This window comes from Cotesia typhae, unplaced genomic scaffold, assembly GCF_013202065.1.
Source record: "Cotesia typhae breed Kobodo isofemale line unplaced genomic scaffold, CoteBio_Ctyphae contig_36, whole genome shotgun sequence".
Classification (NCBI taxonomy): domain Eukaryota; kingdom Metazoa; phylum Arthropoda; class Insecta; order Hymenoptera; family Braconidae; genus Cotesia; species Cotesia typhae.
The window spans coordinates 1,360,620-1,383,624 of record NW_027423744.1 but is presented as its reverse complement, the minus strand read 5'-3'; the positions used below and the strand labels follow the sequence as shown (position 1 = coordinate 1,383,624).

Below are 23,005 nucleotides of genomic sequence, written 5' to 3'. Positions count from 1 at the left end.
TATTAACGACAAAATTGTTAATATTTAAATAAAAATTTGTTGCTTTCTTTTTTAATTTTTTCAGACTGTATTAATTAACAATCGAGAGTACATTTCAACCGACAGAAATTAAAGATCTGTACATAAATTTATTGGATACAAAATAATTAAATGTTATTAATAATTATTTTTTCTCTTACAAATTAACATGAACATAAATTAAAGATTATTTATAGATATAATTATATGGCTGTAATTATTTGAATGATAAATAATTTCAAGCATATATTTATTGTAAAGAAAGGTATTTTCATTAATTACAGTAGGAAGTATAGTTTTAAGAATATAATAAAAAATAGTTGGGTACCAAGCGTGACAGGTTCAATAATCGATCTTCAAGAACGTCGTATTGACTTTCGCTTAATAGAAACATGCTGTATATATTTATGATATTTTTATTTTCAATTGACCTTTCAATAATTACGAAGATACAATTTTATACAAGTCATAGAATAATTATTTACGCTTGAAAATATACTTTTATTTTGTGGATAATTTTATATTTACTATTATAATAATTAATAGTAAAAAGATTAATTAGATATGGTTATAATTTATAGTATTTCTTTGTTATATTATGAAATTATTGTTTTTAATTTGAGAACTGCGAGAAAAGCGTTTTTATTAAATTATAGTCATTGTTAGTTATTTTTTATTTTATTATTATGTTTTGTTTGTGCTATAATTGAATGGTTTATGGTATTTTCTGTTTTATTGTAGAGTTTTAAAATATAAGTACACTATATTTGCGACGACGTTATTACTACATCTTCATTGTTCACGGGAGCTCATTGGAATAGCAGATTCAACCTGTAAACAAAAATAGTTTATTTTTAAAATGTCTAGTGAGTTCTGCAGGTTTAATTAATTTATTCGATTTCGATAGACTTTATGTTTATTTCTATTTAAAAATAGTATTTAATTATGAGAATGAAATTAATAAGCCTCTATTAAAAAAAAAATTTCCACGTAAAATGAAAGAAAAATACATAAAAAAAAACTTGAAAAATTTTTTTCCATTATGATTTACTAGCTATTAAAATTCAAAAAATGTCAGATGTCTGCTAATATTAATATCACTAATCATTTTGAATGAAAAAAACAGATAAAAATTTGAAGTTTCCTTTACAAAAATCGAATATCTAATATTTGCTTTTTATTTTTTAACATAAATTAATTTTTATTCAAATATTTGACATTTATCATTTACGAATTCAGAATAATATAATAAGAAAATAAATTTTTGCCATGAAAATCAATCATTTTCAATTGAACAATTATAAGCTTATTAAAAAAAAAAAAAAAAGAAAGATTGGAATTATTTGCTAACGAATATTATTAGCAGGGCCAAAAAGTTGGTATTTAAGGTTAGCGGTAAATTTTAAGATTGATAATATTACCACAGAAATATATTCAGATCGTACACAATTTCAGATATGACTTGGTATACTAGACTGAAGTTGCTGACTGAAAGCGGAACACGGAATCGGACTGTAAATATTTGAAATTCAGTCCTTAAAAGTATGAGATTAAAAGTGCGCCAGCGACAAAATATAATATTTGTGTAATATTAAATTACCGTTGCTGTCAACAAGCGTGTTTTGCTTAACTAATTATCCCATCGGCAAAAAATGTTCAATAAAAATTTAAAGACAAAATTCAATACAATATTGAAGACAAAATTCAAGACATTTTAAGACAAAGTTTCGCATTCAGTCAGCAACTTCTATCTAGTATACCAAGTCATCTGAAATTATATACGATCTGAACATATTTCTGTGGTAATATTATCAATCTTAAAATTTACCGCTAACCTTAAAACACCAACTCTTTGGCCCTGATTATTAGGCTTTAATAAATAATTTCGGACTACTACCATCGAAAAATGTCAAAAAATCACTTTTAAAAAGTGTTAAGTTCAGTTCGAACTTTAATCCAAAAAACTTTTTAGCTTTGTTTGATAAAATAATATTTATAGGTATAAAAACTTCACGTAATATTTGATGTTATGATAATAAGTCACTTGAGAAAATTTTATCTATATCTCAAGTGAACATTGCACGGTACCATAAGTATTACACAATTTATTTGAGTCAAACTACATCAAGTGGACCCCCCTTCTACTACTTGATGATAGAAAACTTATTAAAATATAATTATCGAAAGTAGTTATACCTAAAAATCATCACTCAAAACAGTTTTTGAAAATTTTGAATTTAACAACAATTTTTTTAACAATAAAAATTTTCGGTACTTTTAATAAAAATTAATTGTAAAAAAGCTATTGAAGATAACTTAACCAAATTTTCAGGAATTATAGTAAAATATCTATATTTTCACATAAAATTCTTTTGCAAATCTTATTTATTTATTATCATATTTTTTATTAACTTTTAAATAAACAAATTGAAATTTTAATGAATTCTCAGTACAGTAATCGAATTTGTAGTTTTTAGTAATACGCATTACACATTTAAGTCCTTCATTTAGAAATAAAATTTCACTGCCCGGTATTAGTTTAAATAATATGAATTTTTATGTGCCGCAGTGGCGAGCGGTACAAGTGCTGCTGCGCGCTACTGAGCTTAGTCGTTAAGACTGTAGATCGCTACAAATAACACAATTATTTAATAAATGATTTTTGCAATTCAATTTTTTCTTTAATTTATTTACAAATGTAACTTTTAAATGATAACTTATAATTCGTGTGATATATTTCAAAAATGTAACTATGCAGGGAATCTTTCATATTTAAGTCAGATAATTTTACAATAATTATTTAGTAAAATAATTCACTCTTTCGTAACTGGTATTCAAACAATATTTGATTAAAAACTTTTTTCCGGGTTTTTTATTTCTTAGTTTGTAATTAAATTTCCGACCTGACTTCCCTTTGGTATCTAATAAAATTTTCAACGAAAGAATGTCGTGCGTCTATCCTAATATAGATCAACATTTATGGGAATATATTATGTGACATAAAAATTAAATAAAAAAGTAGCATTATCTTTATCTTGAAATAAAAATGTTTTTACTAAATTGATAATAAAATATTTATATGTAGATCATGGCTTATGGCGTTCAAGGCAACTGTATTATCGGTAATTTTTCTTTTTTGTAACGTTGATAAGTCGTAAAACCTCTTGGCCATCAAGCGGTCTTTCTTGCACTGGTACTTACTCTATTATTGACGTAATAAAAAGTGTTTATAATTTATGATAACAATTTAGAAGTAAAATTACCTTAGGTATTGATGGTTTCCACTTGATAAACTTGTCTTTATGGAAAATGTATTGATCATTTTTGCTCTTGAAATTTTCACCGTCAATGTAGTCAACATCATCTCTAGGTAACTGTTTGGTACGCCGTTGCAAGCGATAAAAATATCTCAAAACATCTTGAATATTATTTAAGTAGATGAAATTTTCTTCATTACTGCGATCAAATAAATTGTTATTGTTGCTTTTTCGTTTTCCATACCGACTTCCAAGATAAAAACGATCAACTCGTGCCATTAGTTCATTGGTTTTATCGTTTGTTGCTTTCAGTTCAATATTTTCGCCTCGTCCGTATCTGCTTCCAAAATTGAAGTTTACTTCACCTGCTGCTAACAAATAAATTATTTAAAAAAATTTTCGACAATTATTACGTCGCTTGTGATGGAATTACTAAAAACTAATTAGTAAATTCTCCATAAATGACGACTTGGGTTTCTTTTGATCGCGTGAGCTAAATATTATTTATATGATCACATTAGGTCTGCGAACTAAAACTGCTGTTGATAACAAAACTTTTTCAATTTATGAAAAAAAAGTGTTTCACTTATTTTCATACCAAATTAACTCTAACTGGAAAAATTTTTCGTAAAAATTAATGCTGATCGCGTGTAAGGTAATGTTTTTTCATACATAAGCGTTATTTGTACTCACATTCTAATAAGTTGTATACCACCAATTTTGATAAATCTATTTTTGTTGAGGTACAAGAGTGCAAAACTTACAATTAACTTCTGTTTATATATATACTTCAATCTTAACTTTGCCGAAAATATTTTTTGTGTAGGGGTTGAAAGAAAAATTTACTTGATTGATGTATTATTAGAAATAGTTTCGATAGAAAAAGAGTAGAATAATATTTTAATTACTTAGTAACTTCTCGTAGCTGGATAAAAATATTATAAATTTTCAATCAGGGTAAATGTTCCAGAGTTTAACCGGGCACCAGTAGTTGACCACTTGCGTATGACTTTGCGTAAGAAAGTCCAAAAATTGTTATCAATTGCATTTTTTATGACCTTGAAATTTATTTTTAACTATTTTTGAACTTACAATCATTGAATGAATAGTTATTGCAAATATTATTTAATTTTTTGGAACATCGAAAATAATTCATGAAAATTTCTCACAGCATGATCTGACTAAAATCGCTCAGTTACTATAGTACGCAGAAAAAAAAATTTCTTGAACCAAGAAAATTATGAAAAAGACCGAAGTTATTTTGGAGCAAGAAGAAATTTTCTTGGCTTAAAAAAATTTAACTTCGTTCAAGAAATTTTAACTTTATTCAAGAAATTTTCTGTCTTCCGTAAGGTTTTCTTTATTTAAGAAAATTTACGCTTGACTCAAGACTTTTTTCTTTCTGTGTAAAGTATCCGAAAGGTGAGTACTTTATCTCTTTACTTAACAAAAAGTTTCTATTATAGGTTAATCTTGTGAAATTAAATTCTAAAGTAGTCTTTAATAGTTTCTTAACAAATATTTTAATAAATTTTTACAAAAATAATCAAATAAATACAAATTTAATCACCGGTTAGAAACTGATACAATAAAAACACTATTGTACCATCAATAAATGACTTCGGTCATCTATTGGAATCCGCTATTTTTTAATATGATAAAAATTTAATTTGACTCAAGAGTAAAAATTTTAAACTAAGAATACCATTTTTTGAGCAAAAAATTCTTGATTTAATGAAATTTTTCTTGGCTTCAGAATTTTTTCTCTTGAATTAAGTTAACCTTTTAATTAGTGTATAAAATTGTGAAATGGAACTAATTCACGTAAACAACATTCCGATTGTATTGAATTTAAAATAGTACAGTGGTAGAAGAGTTACTGTCATCGATACTGTGTTAATTTAATTACACTGAAAAAAAAAAAAATTTACTTGAATAAAGATAAAAATTCTTGAACCAAGAAAAATTTCTTCGTCTAAGAATTTTTCAACTCAAATCAAGACGATGAAGTTTTTCAAAATAATTTACTTGATTTAATTTTTTTTCTATGCAATTCCATTTTTCTTTAAGAATTTTACATCATTGAGTCGAGAACTAGTGAACTAGTTAAAACTAGATAAAATTTTATCATTCATAATAACAAAAAAAAATGTAAATATTTGATTCTATTATAATAAAAATTACTTATCGCGTCACTTTCATTTAAAATTCGAATTCAAGAGTGTAAATACAAATTAAACTTTGTAATTACATAATTGAACACAACAAAGTATTTTACAAGGTGATTCTCTAATTTCAATGGACATTGGTACTACTTAAAAAGTACAAAATTAATGCTTACACCGTGATTCTACAATAATAATTAACACCACGTGGGATGAATGTATGGTAGAGTAACCTAAATATAAATTTAACTATACTCTATTGTATTTCGTTCATTAGAAATAAGCTCGTTGGACATTTATCAAAACTACAAAGCAAAAACAAACCACAGCTTCGTTTCTTGCAAGGATCAAATGGCGCATAATAGAAGACCAACGGGCAACAAGTTAATTACATACGGAAGAGCAGAACTCACGTAGGTGAATAAATTACTCCAACACAATAAACTATTTTTATAAAAATTTTAGATTACAGACTAACGTGAAAGAATTTTTCCTCTCATTTATGTTAATCAGTTGGGATCTGTATTTAAAAATAAATATCACCATTTAGTCCTATTACATTCATTAGCAGGCTGGATCTGATAAAAATTTGGCCATAGTTGTGAGTAGTTTTAATAAAGATTAGAATTAGTAATCTTCATTACTCCAAGTTAGATTTATAGTTAATTTCGCGAATTACGAACATTATCCTCTCTTAATGAAAATAATGAAAAAATGTCGAAGCTTGAATACCTAAAATTTTCCATAGTTGATCACAAATAATGTTCCCTTTTTTTTTTACTTCTTGGATAAAATGATTTTAGATTACCGGTAACGTTTCAAGAACTGCAATCGAAAGCTTACACGGAAAAAAAAATTATATGAAAAATTACAATAGTAATATCGTAATCCAGGACTATACTTTTAGTATCTTGATTTTTACGATGCTGCCGTCTACAGAATACAATTTGAATTATTGAAAATTACGATGTTATTTAGTAAATTTTTTTTCTGTAAGAGCAAGTGAATAAGGACGCATACTATATGTTTTAATAAAAGAAAGACAGAGTCCAGTAGTTTGCGGCGCCACCACCAAAAGATGACCAATTACTGTATGGAGGGTCTTATTATGTGACTGAACATAGAATTTAGATATTCCTTTGATAGCGTGAGGGGATAAACCTTGGACTTGTGGCGGAGAGGTCTCCGGGTTCGATTCCTCGGTGATGCAGAATTATTTTCTTCGGTAACCTAAGCTTCTTTTTAATTTAAGTGATCGAAATTTACGATACTGCATCGTCAAAATTACGATGTTTGAGTTTAGGTCCGGCATTATAATATTCTATACTAAAAATTACGATGTTTTTACCGTAATTTTTCATACAGTTTTCTTTCCGTGTAGTATCAGAAAAATTGATGACTGATCTATTCCAATAAAAAAAAAAGAGTTCATTCAAGAATAAAGACTGTGAACAAAAATCATTTTGAAAAATTTTATCTTGAATCGAACAGAAAAATTTTTGAATAATTCGACTATTATTTATTAAAAAAGCTTACTTTGCAATCTTTATTTTATATCTATTACTCATCAAGACTATATAATTATAAATCAGTATGTGAGCAACGATAATAATAAATTTGAATAGATTTTTTGCCAAATTTTTCCCATAAAACTAATAGAAATATTATATGGTATTAATATTAACTGTCACCCACAGTTTAATATTTTTCAATATAAATTAGAAATTTCTCTTTAACCATTAACGATTTCAAAAAAAAAGTATGCTTAAGATACCCTCATATACTACAGTACGCTGAATACAGTATTGTCATCACTATTTCTCATTCTCCCGTTTACTATCGCTCATCCACTTTTACTCTAGAGCATTTACGAAAACTCTACTAATTTATTAATGATATCTTAGAAACTATTTTAAGAATTTATTCTTTATTAATTAATATTAATTTAATTTTTGAAAATAATCTTAAGGAGGGTTTCTTAGTGAAAATCACACATATAAATAAACTTGCCGTTATCCCGTATAGTGCAAAGTATAAGACAGATTCAAAAACTTAAACTTGAAATTCAATGTCTCCGAAACGGTATTGTTTGAAAATTTTATTCTGCATCAATCTATGCGGATTAATCTGAAGATTAATGTCTAAATTTTGAAACAGTTAAGAAAAGCCACTTGGAGAGGGTACTACCTCAATCGTGAAATTTTTTTGAAATTATGTATCGATAAAAAATGTTAATTTCTAGCATTGATTAAATAGGATTTAATGAATAAAAATATTTCTTTACAAATAGTCATTAAAAAATTTGACGTTTAATTTTTTATATTAACTGCATGGTATTCTGATGAATCCATTTCTAAAAAATAGTCAAATTGTAAAATTTTGAGGATTGAGAAATCTTCGAACCTGGGTATCGATGTACGTTTTATGAAATTATATGTAATTATTTAAAGAGTGAAATTATCAAACAGTGAGAAAACTTTATTATAGAATCATAAAATCTTTATAAAATGAATCTTGATCACATTAGTATGATTATATCTATTAAAGAATTATTAAATTCTCAACATTAAGAAATAATTTTTTCTGTATTATTGAACTGGGAAATTAGGGCATTAATATTAAACTTGAGTGCTTAAATTTGACAGGATTTTTATCATTATTTCGAACAACATTTTCTCTGTAATTATACAGAAAATTTTTTATAAACTTCTATTGAATCTACCTTATATCTTAACATTCCACAAAACTGCGCATTTAATGGTATTATAGAATATTATGATCTATTAAACTAACAAACGAGTGCATTGTTTGAAAAAAATTATTAAAAATGTAATGAATCATTCGTTTGTTATTTTCGATGAAAATATTGTTATTGTTGAATAAAAATTTATTTTAGAAGTCGTAATTTACTTTTAAAAATAGTGACAATTAAATAAAATTCTATAAAAAGTAAGTAAAGTATAAAAAGACATAATAATTAATTGAAAAGTAATAAAAACACAACAAAAAGTAAAATTTTCCAAATGAACAAATAAATGATAAAAGTGTGCTTACTTGGTGGGGTCTCTTCCCGTTTACCATATCGACCATGAGTGTAAAAATTCGGTTGACTAAAGGCAACGTTTACGAGGGTGAAGATGATACATAAACACGCAATCATTTTTGTTCTTTCCAAGTTAATTATCCGGATCACAGAGGGCTTACTTGTATTTATATTATTACACGACATCTCAGCATCTAGAGTAAATTACAATAAAAAAATTATTATTATATAAAATAATAATGTACTTTAATAAATTTATCATTATTTTTTAAATGTCAAATTGTTATTGATATGGTTTTTTAATCACACTTGTCACTAATTAATTAATGTATTTTTCCATTACCTAATTTTAGGAAAATTTTTATTTAATATTGGATTTTGTTGTTTTCACTCCACTACATTCGTCGATTATTTTGAACTTTGGAATTAAATTTGATAATTAAGAAATACTTGTTTTTTTAATTAAATAATTATTTTGATATCTGTTGTATGTTCGTTTGTATATTCGTTTGTAATTTAAAAAAAATTTTTAATTATTAATATGTCAAATGAGAATGACGACGAGCTTGCACGGTGACAAGCCTGTAAGTTTGAGCGTGCTAGGGTGAAACTGTGGAATCGTAATGCTCAGGTGAGAGCTTTATATACTGAGCACCCAACCACCCACGATCGGGATAGATAGACTCAAAGAGAGGGAAGTTTGACCTGTTACATACTGAAAATCAACAAGTTACGGAAACATTTTTCTCATTATTTTTTTAACTTATTCATTTTTTCTTAATCAATCTGTCACTCTTTTATTTAAACTGCCTCTTGATATTTTCTAATAATTGATTTTCAATTAATACCTCGTGATAATTTTCTTATAATTACTTCAAAATGTTGAGCTATTTCATTTTTTAAAAATGTTAAAAGAAAACAAAAAAATAATTGTCAGACGCACTCGTAGGATTTGTCTAAAAATTATAACATAGAGTTTTTCTGGCAAGAAAATTTTTAAAGTTACGTGAAATACTACGAAAGAGAACCGATAGATAAGTTTGAAATAAGAAAATGTTGTCTTCACGCAATTTTCTTCATATTGCTTATTATTATTGATTCTTAACGCATAACTTTTCAGAAAGTTCATAATGAATATTTTTAATTAGTTGAAGAAAATTAAATGCAATTCGAAATACAAAAAAATGTAAAACGAAATAGAATTGAATTCTTTTGCGGAAAATTATTCAGTAAGTTTTGTACGGAATCATTTTGTGGTTGCTTTTTGAAATCACAAATTTGTTTGTTAACCCCATGTTAAGAAAATTATTAATTTCTTTGAAATTGAGAATATATAAGTTTTAGTTTGATTTTTGAAAATTTAATTTCTATGAGACAGCGGTTTTGAACTCATGTATGAGAAAAAAACTACTTCCTCTTTTAAAAAAATTTTCTTAACACAAATATATCAAGAGTACACACATATTCCTGTCAGTGCGACCAGATCGTGCTCTTTTCTTACCCCCACTTTGTAGGACACTCTCATCTGACTATATTGAAAGCGGTACAAAGTGGGGGTAAAAAAATCGCACGATCTAGCCACACTGATTCCTGATAATTGTTGAGAATATTTTTTTTCAACTGAAGAATTAATCAAATTAATTAAAATAATTTTCATTTAATTCAAGTTAGGTTTTTCGTATTTTTGCCGCTAATAATAAAGACAAATATTGTGATTTTTTCGTCAAAAAATTGAATGATTTATTTCAATAAACTGTGGCCTAAACAACGTTTTTTCTGTTTTTTAGATTGGATATTATTCTTCTAATGAAAATGTCATTATTCTAATTCTAATAATCAAATGGAGTGAAAAAATTCGAGTAAAAAATTTTTCTAAGAAAAAATCAGTTTTTGTACATGCTTTAGTATCATTTTACGAAGAATTATGCATGAATAAGTTTTGCTTTTATTTGACTGAAAAAATGACTATTTATTAGGAGTTGAAGGTTACATTTATAAAAATTTTTTTATAACTGACCATTAAAATTTCATTTATTTTTTACTATTCACTTAAATGGGTTCATATTGAAATTTTGAACAGTTTATTCATTTAATTTATTACACATAATTAATACCCACAAGAGGGCTATCTTATTATGACAGTCACGTCATTCTTACGTATAACAAAATATATGTATAATGAGCACAATGTACCATTATTATTATTTTAATAATTTTATGACAAACTACAAAATAAAATAATTTCAGCATATTACAACAATACTAAAAATTCAGGACTGTTATCCTTTTTTCGCATTCAAAAATGTCAATTTATTTTAAAAAATAAAGTTTAAAACCACTTCGGAAATTATGTAAAACGAATCAAGCAAATTTCTTATCAATTTTTTAGAGAATAGCACTTTTGAATTTGCTTTATTTTTATTTAATAAATTTCTTTTTTTTTTTTTTTTTACTAAAGTTACATCGAATAACAATTCTATTGTTCTTAGCATATTCTTTTGCTCCTATTCCGCACCTCAAGCGCGAAAGCTCTCCAGATGTGCTTTATGAACCCTTTAGCGTCTAGGAATTTTAAAACATCTCTGTATGTCATAAGTGGGGAGAGTGCGGATCACAATGCATCGCGAGCTTGTGTGGGCAAGACGCAAAAGTAGTAGTGTTATTGTGAGTTTTCTTTTTGCTAATTTCAACCCCACTTGATGGACGTGAACAGTGCCGTAGCTGATAAATGCATTCACATTGAATTTCTGTAAGTTATTATATTCTTATAATACTGCCCCACTGCAGGTGCCACGGTAAAGAGTGGGTTTTAAATGTCAAACATTGAAGGGCTCAGTTCAATTTTATATAAAAATTAACGTAGTTCTTTTCCAAGGTATAGTTTATACTATTGGTTACTTTTTCACTTGCTACTGCTGCCTTTTTTACGGACTGTCACTAACTTGCTTCCACATACGACTATTTTTGTTTACTTCATTAGTTTGTTTATAATTTCTAAAAACTATGAGATAGTCAATTTTTAATTTTTTTGGAGTTCACGGAGATAAAAATAGATTGTAGATTGTAGATTGTAGTGGAAAAAATCTTCGTTGAACTCAATTCAATCCGAGATGGGATTGAACTATAGATGGAACTAGGTTCCATCCGACATGGAAACCAGCTGAATTTTGTTTTTTCCGTGTACACTCATTTTTCTTAGAGATATTCTGGATAGGTAATTCAGCTATACAGCGGATAGTCAAAATGACGATCCGTATCATTATTTTGGGCATAGTATTCAGTTGACTCAACTATACAGATCCTTACGTTAACGAAACAGTTGCCTGTTTTAACGAAACTACATATATATTTAAAAGAGCTATTCTCTGTATGCTTACGGGAAACAAATGAATCTTTAAATCAGAAATCTGGATTGTTATTTTAAGGATACGTGGCAACTTTCGGAATGTGGCTACTTCCTGGCCGCTGCGCTAAACGAAGTTGCCACATTCCCGCATTTTTTTTCTCAACAAACAATATTATATTGTTTATAATGATTTTTTTTTCATATTTTGATTAATGAAATAAATGATTAAAGAATCGTCTTTTTTATTAATCACGATCTGCAGTCAATTTTTTTCCAAAAAAATGAGATAATTCCAAAGATTTACTTTAACAATATAATACATAATAAAAGTTAATAGTTTCAATCACTAAGTACTTTGGACATCTTAAAAATGTGAGTGAAAATAAAAAATAATTTAAATAAATTCAAAAATCGTTTTATCAAATATTCTTATAAGATTTTTAAAACTTTAATAAAATTTTACAAAAACATATAATTTTTTGGTATGTATAAAAATAGAAGTCATCAAATCGTATTTTGTTAGAGTACCATTTTTCTTGTTATTGATGCCTCGTACTCCTGATTGTAAATGTAAATTAAAGTAAAAGGAAGTAATGGAAATTGGATAAGGTATGTATTTGAAAACTTGATGTATTTTATTACGTATTGAAAAATGTGGTGGTTCTGAAAAGAACCATTTTGTTCATTTTGAAGATAGATATTTGCTAGACTTCTATCTCTCCATCAAATTGAAATTTCAATTTAGCAAATTTTCCCTCTTCAACTGCCTTTCGGAATGCCTCCCTGTTGCCAAAACTATCAGCGCCATAGCTCATTAGCAACTTGGACATCTGGACGTTCTCGTTGTCCACCGATATATTTATTGGCTGAGTTCTGTCTTCAGTCTCCACATCTGGGTCAGCTCCGTTGTTTAGCAGAAACGTAGCTCCGTCGAAGTTATTATCCTCGACTAGCAGATGTAGTGGACCCCAGCCAGCGTTGTCGTCTTCCTTGTAATCGACTGTCCCATGCAGTCTTTCGCCGACGAAAAATTCAACGATGTCCTGAGCAGCGGGGAACCTCTCCACAGAAAGTACCAAGTACAAGAACCTCTGTACGTTGACTGCCATTGCCGGAATTTGAGGGTTCTTATTGCCCAGGAGCTCGTCAATTTTCTTGTAGTCACCAGTTGCGATGGCTTCGTAGAAGTAGTTGTCGATGATCTCTTGGTATTGAGCTCTGATTTCTTGTAACACTGCCATAATTGATGTAAAGATGTTGAACATCTATATGTCAGAAGTATAAACTTTATTTGAATAACACCTCCGCAATTTTGTGTGGGGTTGAAATTTCGTAAAATCCATTTTAGCTGTCGTTTGGGTAACAAAAGAAACATTGTTATTAAATTGTAAATCGATGAAAGCTAAAGTTTAACTATAACATTTATTTTTATTTTAACGCCCAGCAACCCTTTGCGGGGGTACAATTTCATAAAATCAATTTTGAGCTGATGTGTATTACGCCACAAAAAAAAAAAACACCCAACTCATATTTCAAATTGCTTAGAGCTAAAGTTTGAGAATAGTATTTATTTTTATTTTAACACCCCCACAACCCCTTTTTGAGGGTGAAATTTCGTAAAAGTCATTTTTAACTGGCGTCAGCCTTATGATAAAGAAAAATATCCTGATCAAACTTCATGTCTGAGTATCTTCTGCAGTAACTGAGTATCAAAAAATTGAAAAATTTACAATTAAAACCCCACGATCCTTTTTCAGGGTTGAATTTCATAAAATCCGTTCTAAACTAATCTCTCCACAGTGAACGGAATCATCCTGCCAAGTGTCCAGACTTTATGTCTTACGATTCTACAGATTTCGTGAAGAGTCTCTACGTAGGCGGAAATCTTATATATATACGAAAAAAAAAATTTTTTTTTTACGCCAAAAAAATTTTGAGGAAGACTCTCGAGCATCTTAAAAAAATGTTGACTTTTTGTTAGATTTTAAATTTCGTTAACTCAAATTCAATAAAATATTATCGAAAAAAAATTTGTGTCGATCGGGCAAAAAGAAATTATGCGACACAATTGAAAACCTAAGAACAAGCTATTGTATTCTAACAATAACAAATAAAGGTATCGATTATAATTGAAAAACAAAAACAAAAAAGAGATTAAATATAATTTTTATTGACGTTTTCTATTCAGTTGAAGATTTTTATTTACTCACGATATCCGGTCATATAAACAAACCCTTAAGAATAAATAATTGAAAGAAGTTAGCACATATATATACTAATATGTTTTAGTGATTAATTAAATTTCACATTACATAAGACACGAAAAAAATAAGTTATTTGATTACAATACTTACAAGATAATGTCACACTCTATTAGCCATAATTGTCTTTCCCTACAGCGTTATCTTGATTTTAGTTTCTATTCTCATTTCTCTTGTCCTTTTACTGATCATTTACTTCCCATTCTTACTTTTTTCTGTGTTTCTACTTTCGACTTATCCGTTATAAGCTTAAATCCAAATAAGATTGCAATTACATATACTGTCTTAAGCAGAAGACGATTCAAGCGTTTATAAATTAAAGTTAAATAAATTATACATTTATTTGAATACTTAATTTTTCAATAATATTCGTAACTAAAATCCATATTAAAATTTTATGGTTGATGCTATAAAAATAATTTTGAATAAAATTCATTTCCATTTGACATCACACAACATAAAACTTTTCTTTTTCAAAAATACGTCAATTTTATTCTAAATCTGATGATTTAAAGAAATAATACCCTGGACAAAAATATCTAATGAAATAATGTCCACGTGCAAAAATTTTGCGGGCAAGAAGAAAAAAAAACCATAGCAAAAAATTTAATCGGTACAAATAAAAAGAAGTTAACTCTAAAAAAATGTTAATTTAATAAAGACAAGCCTTATCATTTACAATACCAACGAATACTGCACATTATTGCACGCAACTGAAGTTGATTGTTCGTGTAATTGTTAATGGAGCAGAACAATCATTATATCAATATCATATCATCTGTTTGAAACTAATTATTTTTATATTTGTATCATCAGTCTCCGAGAAATTGATAAAATATCGCAATTGAAAAATATTTCAAAAAGAAATAATAAATGTGGAAATTTTTGCACTTTTCGAAAGATTGGAATTACTGTATGTTATTTTTAAACTAAATTAACTGATTTGACTCATCATAATTGACCAGCTGAGTCGCAAGATAGAAAAGTTTTTTAAAAGTTGTGTCACGAGGACAAACGCAGTAGTCAGAATTTTCTGAAATCCACCAAAAATATTAGTTAGTCATATTTAAAAAAAACTCATGAAATTTAAAATATGACATAGAAATTACATTCTACTAAGTAAAACTTATAGTCCAATTTTTTGTCAGTCCTAATAATGAAACTCGAAGTGCAAAAGCTGCTGCCCAATGATTGATGTCAATAAGAAGTCAACCCAGCTAAAAATCCTGATTGTCTATTGCTGATTGATTGACACCAATCTATTAACACAATTTGGTATCAGTGTGAGACTCAGATTGGTGGCAAATTGATAGTTAAAGTTAGAATGTTAAGATTTTTGTAGTTGGTCTACATACGAATGGTCTTCAGTAGTCTTCGAATAAAAATTCGATAATAGTTGATGTCAATCTGCCTGTAGTTAGCAGAAAAACGTTGCGTTCCAACTCCCAGTGAGAACAAATGATACCAAATTAACGTAAACCTATGGCTAGAATACGATATCAACAGTTTTATTTTAGTTCCAGCAGTAGCATGACGCCAATTTACTGAGTGAGTTGATTTCATATTGTATACAACAATTGCGAATTCCGAGGTTGATTTTCGAAGTTTACATGAACTTGATGAAACCATTTAAAAACTAATTGATAGTCAACTAGTACTAACTGGATAACTTTTGTTGTAAGTTTGCAACCAATCTGCGCCTCAGATTGACATTAAACTGCGTAGAAAGATCGATGTCAATTGGTTACTATCCTGATAGCCATTTAATTCTACCTGAAGCTTACCGTTAATTTGCATCGGAAATAGACAATCAACTTGACGTAAAGAGTTGTAAAAGTAAAAGTTTTAGCTAAGTTCACCGTAAAATTCTTTCAGCAATTGGACGTCAAAATTAGAAGTGTATTCTTTTAGTAAAGTTATAGTAAAAGAGTTACAAATTTGATGTTAAGTTGCAATCCAATTCTGGCCATAGATTTCTATCAAATCGTATACAACTTTGATTCAAAAAGGCGTTACGTAAATTTTACTAAAATTACTGAACTACATATTCTTAAACAGAAGCTAAAACTATCAGGACAGGCTTATCATACAATAAAATGGTTCCATGATAAAATGGAACTGTAGTGATTTGAAGTCAAGTTAACGCTCAGTTTAGGATAAGCTTTGCTCTGAAAAATATTATCCATAATACATATCAAAAATGCACTCTATTATTGAACTGTTGATACAGCGTAAATCTTGGCGTCATATTCAACTCAAATTGGAAAGCAGCTTACTGATGTCAACTGAATCGAAACTCGTGCTTTTCTGACCACTAGCATTAAAGTTGAATTTAGATTTTGGCCTCAGACCTACCATCAATTGAGTAAGCATTGCCTATTAGGTTTGATATATCCCTCTTATACATTCACAATTTATGATGAAGTTCCATCTGGGGATGCAGAGGTAACTTGTGCAGCAAAATTGTGAAAGTAAAAGTATACACGATCAATAATATGAGTATAGTATAGTAATATGAAATTAAGAGAATTGTTATATATATGATGAGTATTCATCTGTTCATATCGATATTGTCACTTAATCCCAAAAAATTTGACTAATTGACTTTTTTTGAAAAATGGAATCATAACAATATGATGCAAGTCTTGTTAGAATTTTTAAGGTTAAAATTTTCTAAATGTAAGATACGACGTATTAGAATGGCAGTATCGAAATATTCGAATCTAGAATACATTTTCATGAATGAATCTCGTTAATGTGATAATGAAAAAAATTATTGATCTAGTAGTAGAAACGCCCCCTGAGATACTTCGAAACAGCTCATTAAAATAAACATGACGTTAATGGATTCTAAACGAAAAGTTCATTCGCTTTCAATAAATGTATATTATCTGTTATAATCGATTGTAGAAATTAAATGCAAGATATAAGGAAATTTTGTTATATTTAATTGATACATATGACAATTCTCAACTTCAATGATTTTCTTAGTATGAAAAATTTGGTGGCCCTCAAAAGGGCCGTTTTGTTAAAAATTTGTTGAAAGAATGGGATGTTTAACCTCCGAAACCGTAGAGAGTACGGCCTTGACGTTTCAATGCGTAGACTACATCCATGGCTGTGACAGTCTTACGTTTAGCGTGCTCGGTGTAGGTGACGGCGTCACGGATGACGTTCTCAAGGAAGACCTTGAGCACACCACGGGTCTCTTCGTAGATCAAACCAGAGATACGCTTGACTCCACCACGACGGGCCAAACGACGGATAGCTGGCTTCGTGATACCTTGGATGTTATCACGAAGAACTTTACGATGACGCTTTGCTCCTCCTTTTCCCAATCCTTTTCCTCCTTACCACGGCCAGTCATATTGTTATGAGTTAATTTAAGCTTCTGAGCGACTCAAGAAGTAAACTTGGTTTGATCGAAAAACGCTAAGTCAAGGCTCTTTTAAGCACATCACCAACATGTTTCCCCCACCATCGAGTTCAAGTGCAGCCAATCAGCACAATCCAAATACTTTTTCCCCCAACTGGTTGAAAACATCTGGAACACCTGGCCCTAGCTAACAAAAAGGCGAGCTCTTCGAGCAAACCACATATTTCCAGTCTAACTTTGCATCGTTGAAGTCAAATTACTGTTGCTAAGTCGTCATGGCCCGAACTAAGCAAACCGCTCGTAAATCTACTGGAGGTAAAGCTCCACGTAAGCAACTTGCCACTAAGGCTGCTCGTAAGAGTGCACCAGCTACTGGAGGTGTCAAAAAGCCTCACCGCTACCGTCCAGGAACTGTTGCCCTTCGTGAGATCCGTCGTTACCAGAAGAGTACGGAGTTGTTGATCCGTAAATTGCCCTTCCAACGTCTTGTTCGTGAAATTGCCCAAGACTTCAAGACTGACCTGAGATTCCAGAGCTCGGCTGTGATGGCCCTTCAGGAAGCCAGTGAGGCTTACCTCGTCGGACTTTTCGAAGACACCAACCTCTGTGCCATTCACGCTAAACGTGTCACCATCATGCCTAAAGACATTCAGTTAGCTCGTCGTATCCGAGGAGAACGTGCCTAGGTTATCATTTTTAATCCAATATTTGAAAAAACGGCTCTTTTCAGGGCCACCAAATTTTTCACACTAAGAAAATCATTCAATTTTACTAATTGTTTATGTTGAAAATCGTATAATTTACCTAGAATTACCTAGAAAATCTAAGATCAATGAAAAATAAGAAAATAGAATATTAATATCGATCTTTTGTTATATATTCTGATCCTGTGTTGAAAAAGAATGATTTTATTTAATTCATCCATATTGTATGTATCACCTCTTCAAACTAATGATTTTTTTTTAAATATCCCATTTTACCATGACTAATATTATTCCAATGGTTCTCATTACTAGAGATATCTTAGTATCTCGTAAATTATTCTACAGAACTTTTCTGATAAACGAATAAAAGAAGCTGACATGAACTTTCCGAAGGAATATGCGGTTCCATGATAATTGATCCCTGGACAAAATGTCCCTAGACAAAATATTCCCAACAATTGATATCGTTTATTCGGTATTAGACAAACATACGCTTTTAACCATGCTGTGCCCTTGAATAATTTTTTTTTTTAACTTTCGAAAATTATAACGAATCCGAAGGATAACTTGTCGGGGATATTTTCTCCGGGGATATTTTTTTTTAGGATATTTTGTCCAGGGATCGATAAGCCTGATACCCAAAATGTATTACAGTCAACTGTTATCGACACATGCCAAATATCAGATGTATGTAATAAATGTATTGTTTTAATATAAAACTACTTGAAAGGTCCATAATTCCAAAATTATCATCAACTAACCTTCAAGATATGAATTTACTTTATCAAAGCCAAGGAATGTATGGCATTAGACGTGTGCCCTTGTTATACTTCAAAATGGAAAATGGTGAGAAGCCTAAGATAAAGACAGCAAAATGAATGACCTCACTGTAGTTTTAGCAAATATCAAAGATTATAATTATTTGTTGTAAGTTCATGATACTACATTCTCTCAATAAAGATGAAATAGCGCTGATAACTGTGTTAGTTAATTTTTAAGAGAGATAATGATAATTTGATGAAGCACATAATTAGGCTGGATGAAAAGAATTGAATTAAACTAGAAAACTCTTCACGTATTGAAAAATTTGGTGGCCCTGAAAAGAGCCGTTTTATTTTATATGAGAAAGAAGTTATAATTTAAGAACTGCTTTTCTCGGTCTTTTTGGGTAAAAGAACAGCCTGGATGTTAGGCAAGACACCTCCTTGAGCGATGGTGACTCCAGAGAGAAGTTTGTTTAACTCTTCGTCGTTACGGATGGCCAACTGAAGATGACGGGGAATAATTCTAGTCTTCTTGTTGTCACGAGCAGCGTTTCCAGCCAACTCCAGAACTTCAGCCGCCAAGTATTCCATGACGGCGGCAAGGTAAACTGGAGCACCAGCACCGACACGTTCAGCATAATTTCCTTTGCGCAACATACGATGGATACGTCCAACTGGAAATTGAAGACCAGCACGGCTTGAGCGGGTCGTTGACTTTCCCTTTACTTTACCGCCTTTACCACGACCAGACATAATGAAAAGGTTAGAGAATGAAAAACTGATGACTTAACTTGAACGTTCAAGTTCTGACTATGCGGTTCGCACTCCGAACCTTGAGTTTTATAAGGCTCATGTGAGGAGCATGCGGCAGATGTTCTAGCAGCTGAATGCTGGAGGTGGTAAAGCATACCTTAGGTTAGCCAGCTGTGTTGAAGAGGGTTACTATTGTGATTATGTTTCAGTGACGAGCCGGTTTACTTGGTGTTTATCCCCACTCTTTGTGACTGGTTTTACCGATGCTCAACTTACTATTTTTCTCTTTTAAAAGCGAAAGCAAAGTGAGGCCCACCATCATTCGTCTACTGTGCTTCTCTACGTACGGACATACTCAACTCAGTAACCATCATGCCGCCCAAGACTAGTGGTAAAGCTGTAAAGAAATCTGGCAAAGCCCAGAAGAACATCACCAAGTCTGACAAGAAGAACCGCAAGAAAAAGAGGAAGGAAAGTTACGCTATTTACATTTACAAAGTACTGAAACAGGTCCATCCTGACACCGGTGTTTCCTCCAAAGCCATGAGCATCATGAACAGCTTCGTCAACGATATCTTCGAACGTATTGCTGCTGAAGCTTCCAGACTCGCTCACTACAACAAACGTTCTACCATCACTTCACGGGAAATTCAAACAGCTGTTCGTCTTCTGTTACCCGGTGAATTGGCTAAACACGCCGTCAGTGAAGGAACCAAAGCTGTCACTAAGTACACTAGCTCTAAGTAAACTTCCTCTCTCTGATTAAAACTAAACCAATCGGCCCTTTTCAGGGCCACCAAATATTTCAATACGTAAAATATTATCAAGTTCAATTACATTATATTTTTCATACTCACGAAAGCCTAAAAAGTATATTCCTAGTCATTTCATGATTACAGACATAAATTTTACAATCGAAGAAATTGAAAAATTGTGAAAATCACTCAACCTTCATTAGAGGTGAGAGAAGAATATTTCAACCTTCATCATGAAAACCATTCAATTCACAGAATCAAAAACTTCACTAATCAAAGTGTGAGTAGCTATTTACTTCATTTATAACATTAATTGTCCATTTAAAATGTACCATTTAAAATTTAAATTGTCCATTTAAAAATTTTCGCAATCACGTCTGGGAAAAAATGATCTGACCTGACCATGCCTGTTCATGTCTGAAGCGTAAATACGCTCAGGCCTGATCATACCTGGACTCATGCCTGCTCATATCTGTTTATTTTTTTCCCGGGCAGATGTATTCATTAATGATAATTTAACAAGAGTAAATAGAAAAACTTTTCTTTTTAATTTTTCAGTAAATAGTGATGATTTCACTCATAAGAGTCAAATATTCCTCTAATAAATAAAAATAATAGTGAAGACATGTTAATTAAGAATTTACAAATTTTTATTTGTGAATTCAACATACATGTTTATAGATTTTTTTTGCACATACATTTTTTTATATTCTTTTTATTCCACGAGGAAACAATAACAGAAAATTCAAGGCACTACCATGCACAATATTTTTTACCATTTAATCTTGGAGTTTTGCATATTCCTGAACAACATTTTCGATCATCGGTACACTGAAAAATAAACCATAGTAATTAATAATAATAGTATTTTCATGTTAGTTGACAGTCTTTTGTTGTTTTAAATTGAAAGATTCTATACAAAAATACAATTTTCAAAAGCAATATTTTTATTGAGCCTATCAAGACTCAATTTGGAAAATCAACATCGTAAGTTATTTGAAAGTTGTCATATATTAATATCTATCATTAATTTTGAATAGATTTTGTAGAAAATATAAAAATACCGTGATAGTACACCTTCGGTGTCTAAAACTTTATACATATATATTTGATAACTAACAAAAATAAGACTTACTATCGACAGAAGTGGTATGCAGTTTTGGTGATAGTGATGTAAGTGGTTTGCTTCCAAGATTGAAATCATACCAAAAATGACGATTAGAATTAAAAGCTTGTTGAACATACTTCTTCTGCAATTAAAAAAAAAATATTCAACATTTTTAATCTTGATATAGAACATAACTAATTATTATTTTGTTGAAGAGACATAAATAGAATTCACATGAGAAATTATTGATAGTTGAAAAACTTACTGAGATATTTTGGGATGAATCTAGTTGTTAATTCCATAAATAATGATGAAATGATGGAAATGTTATTAGCTTATAAACCAAATTAGATGAGATGTTTGTCTCTTTAAAAAATATTCCATGACAATTCAAAAAAGTAAGTTTTTTCATTGGCTCGGAAGAAAATAAATATGATTCGTCAAAAGTCGTTAAACGTATTTTTTTGATCGTTAAAACTAAATTTAACTTATCGGTTATTCTATTTAAGGAACTCATTAAATTGTTGAATTTTTTTTCTAAATTTTTTATAGAATTTTTTTAAATTATCATCAAGGTCAAATGGAATTGTAATTATAAAACTTCGCATAATTTCATAGAAGTTCAAAAAATTTTATAATATAGTTAAACAATCAATTCTGACAAGCCGCAATAGTTGAACACGCCGAGAGCAGTAAGTGCACTAATAAAATATACAGCAATAGATACAGCAAAAATTCAATTACCTCATCAGTCACAACTAGGATGAGCACGGGAGTTTTCAATAGCAGAGTCGGCCAGCGCTCCTCACAGGCCGAAAATGAGTTGCTTCGACTGAGTACTCAGGCTGGAGGTGCTATACATTATAAAAACGATTACTCTGAGCCCGCTATAGATCAACATCCAGAGGGAATTAATATATTTCCGGATATGCAGAAAACTTTTAATCATCTAGACCAAATAACTGAAGTAGATTGTCAATGGAACACAGAACTACTCCTGAATTACTCCAGAGTGAATTTTTGTCAACGAGGGTCAACTCCAAGCTAGCTGAAAGAAAGTTTTTTATTCTAGGAACGGGTCCCAGGCCTCCAAGTATTACGGCTAGGATCCCTGTGTCCTTGTAGATATGTGGAGTCACTCTGAGTGGTATTTTGGATACTGGCAGTGAGAAATCGTATATTAATAGCAAGATATATGAGGATATAAAAGAACTTGCTTCGGGTGAACTTAGGACGGATGTATCCCAGGAACGATGGATTTTATTGGCAAATCAGACTGAATGTAAAAGTCGGAGTGGTGCGCCATTTATTATCCAGATCGGTTCAGTAGCTGGGGAACAATATCTAAGTGTTCTTGATGATCTTAGTGACCCAATAGTCCTGGGCATGGATTTCGCTCTCCAATTTGGAGTAATAATGGACAGCAAAAACAGGACCTGGTGATTCAGTGGAAGT

General features: G+C 30.1%; 5 protein-coding genes across 6 annotated transcripts; 2 read left to right on the top strand and 3 right to left on the bottom strand.

The window, feature by feature from the left end:
* Positions 1 to 674: 674 nt before the first annotated feature.
* On the bottom strand, positions 675 to 10,764 carry LOC141526709 (uncharacterized). 2 transcript variants are annotated; one of them, XM_074241785.1, is made up of 4 exons: positions 8,827 to 10,764; positions 8,495 to 8,677; positions 3,282 to 3,646; positions 675 to 849 (listed from the first exon to the last, which is right to left on the bottom strand). In XM_074241785.1, the coding sequence occupies exons 2-4, from the start codon at positions 8,667 to 8,669 to the stop codon at positions 811 to 813; spliced, it is 579 nt and encodes a 192-aa protein (XP_074097886.1). In that variant the 5' UTR covers positions 8,670 to 8,677; positions 8,827 to 10,764; the 3' UTR covers positions 675 to 810. The 2 variants fall into 2 exon arrangements, with proteins under 2 accessions (XP_074097886.1, XP_074097887.1); XM_074241786.1 differs by having other exon boundaries at positions 3,282 to 3,643; positions 8,827 to 10,763.
* Positions 10,765 to 13,139: 2,375 nt separating this feature from the next.
* On the bottom strand, positions 13,140 to 17,709 carry LOC141526807 (histone H4-like). Its single transcript, XM_074241914.1, has 2 exons — positions 17,703 to 17,709; positions 13,140 to 17,436 (listed from the first exon to the last, which is right to left on the bottom strand). The coding sequence occupies exons 1-2, from the start codon at positions 17,707 to 17,709 to the stop codon at positions 17,147 to 17,149; spliced, it is 297 nt and encodes a 98-aa protein (XP_074098015.1). The 3' UTR covers positions 13,140 to 17,146.
* Positions 17,291 to 18,206, top strand: LOC141526711 (histone H3). Its single transcript, XM_074241787.1, has one exon. The coding sequence runs from the start codon at positions 17,742 to 17,744 to the stop codon at positions 18,150 to 18,152; it is 411 nt and encodes a 136-aa protein (XP_074097888.1). The 5' UTR covers positions 17,291 to 17,741; the 3' UTR covers positions 18,153 to 18,206.
* Positions 18,207 to 19,149: 943 nt separating this feature from the next.
* LOC141526714 (histone H2A-like) lies at positions 19,150 to 19,736 on the bottom strand. Its single transcript, XM_074241790.1, has one exon. The coding sequence runs from the start codon at positions 19,685 to 19,687 to the stop codon at positions 19,310 to 19,312; it is 378 nt and encodes a 125-aa protein (XP_074097891.1). The 5' UTR covers positions 19,688 to 19,736; the 3' UTR covers positions 19,150 to 19,309.
* Positions 19,737 to 20,028: 292 nt separating this feature from the next.
* On the top strand, positions 20,029 to 20,599 carry LOC141526716 (histone H2B). Its single transcript, XM_074241792.1, has one exon. It carries the CDS (start codon positions 20,060 to 20,062, stop codon positions 20,432 to 20,434), a length of 375 nt encoding a protein of 124 aa, XP_074097893.1. The 5' UTR covers positions 20,029 to 20,059; the 3' UTR covers positions 20,435 to 20,599.
* The last annotated feature ends 2,406 nt before the right edge of the window (positions 20,600 to 23,005 follow it).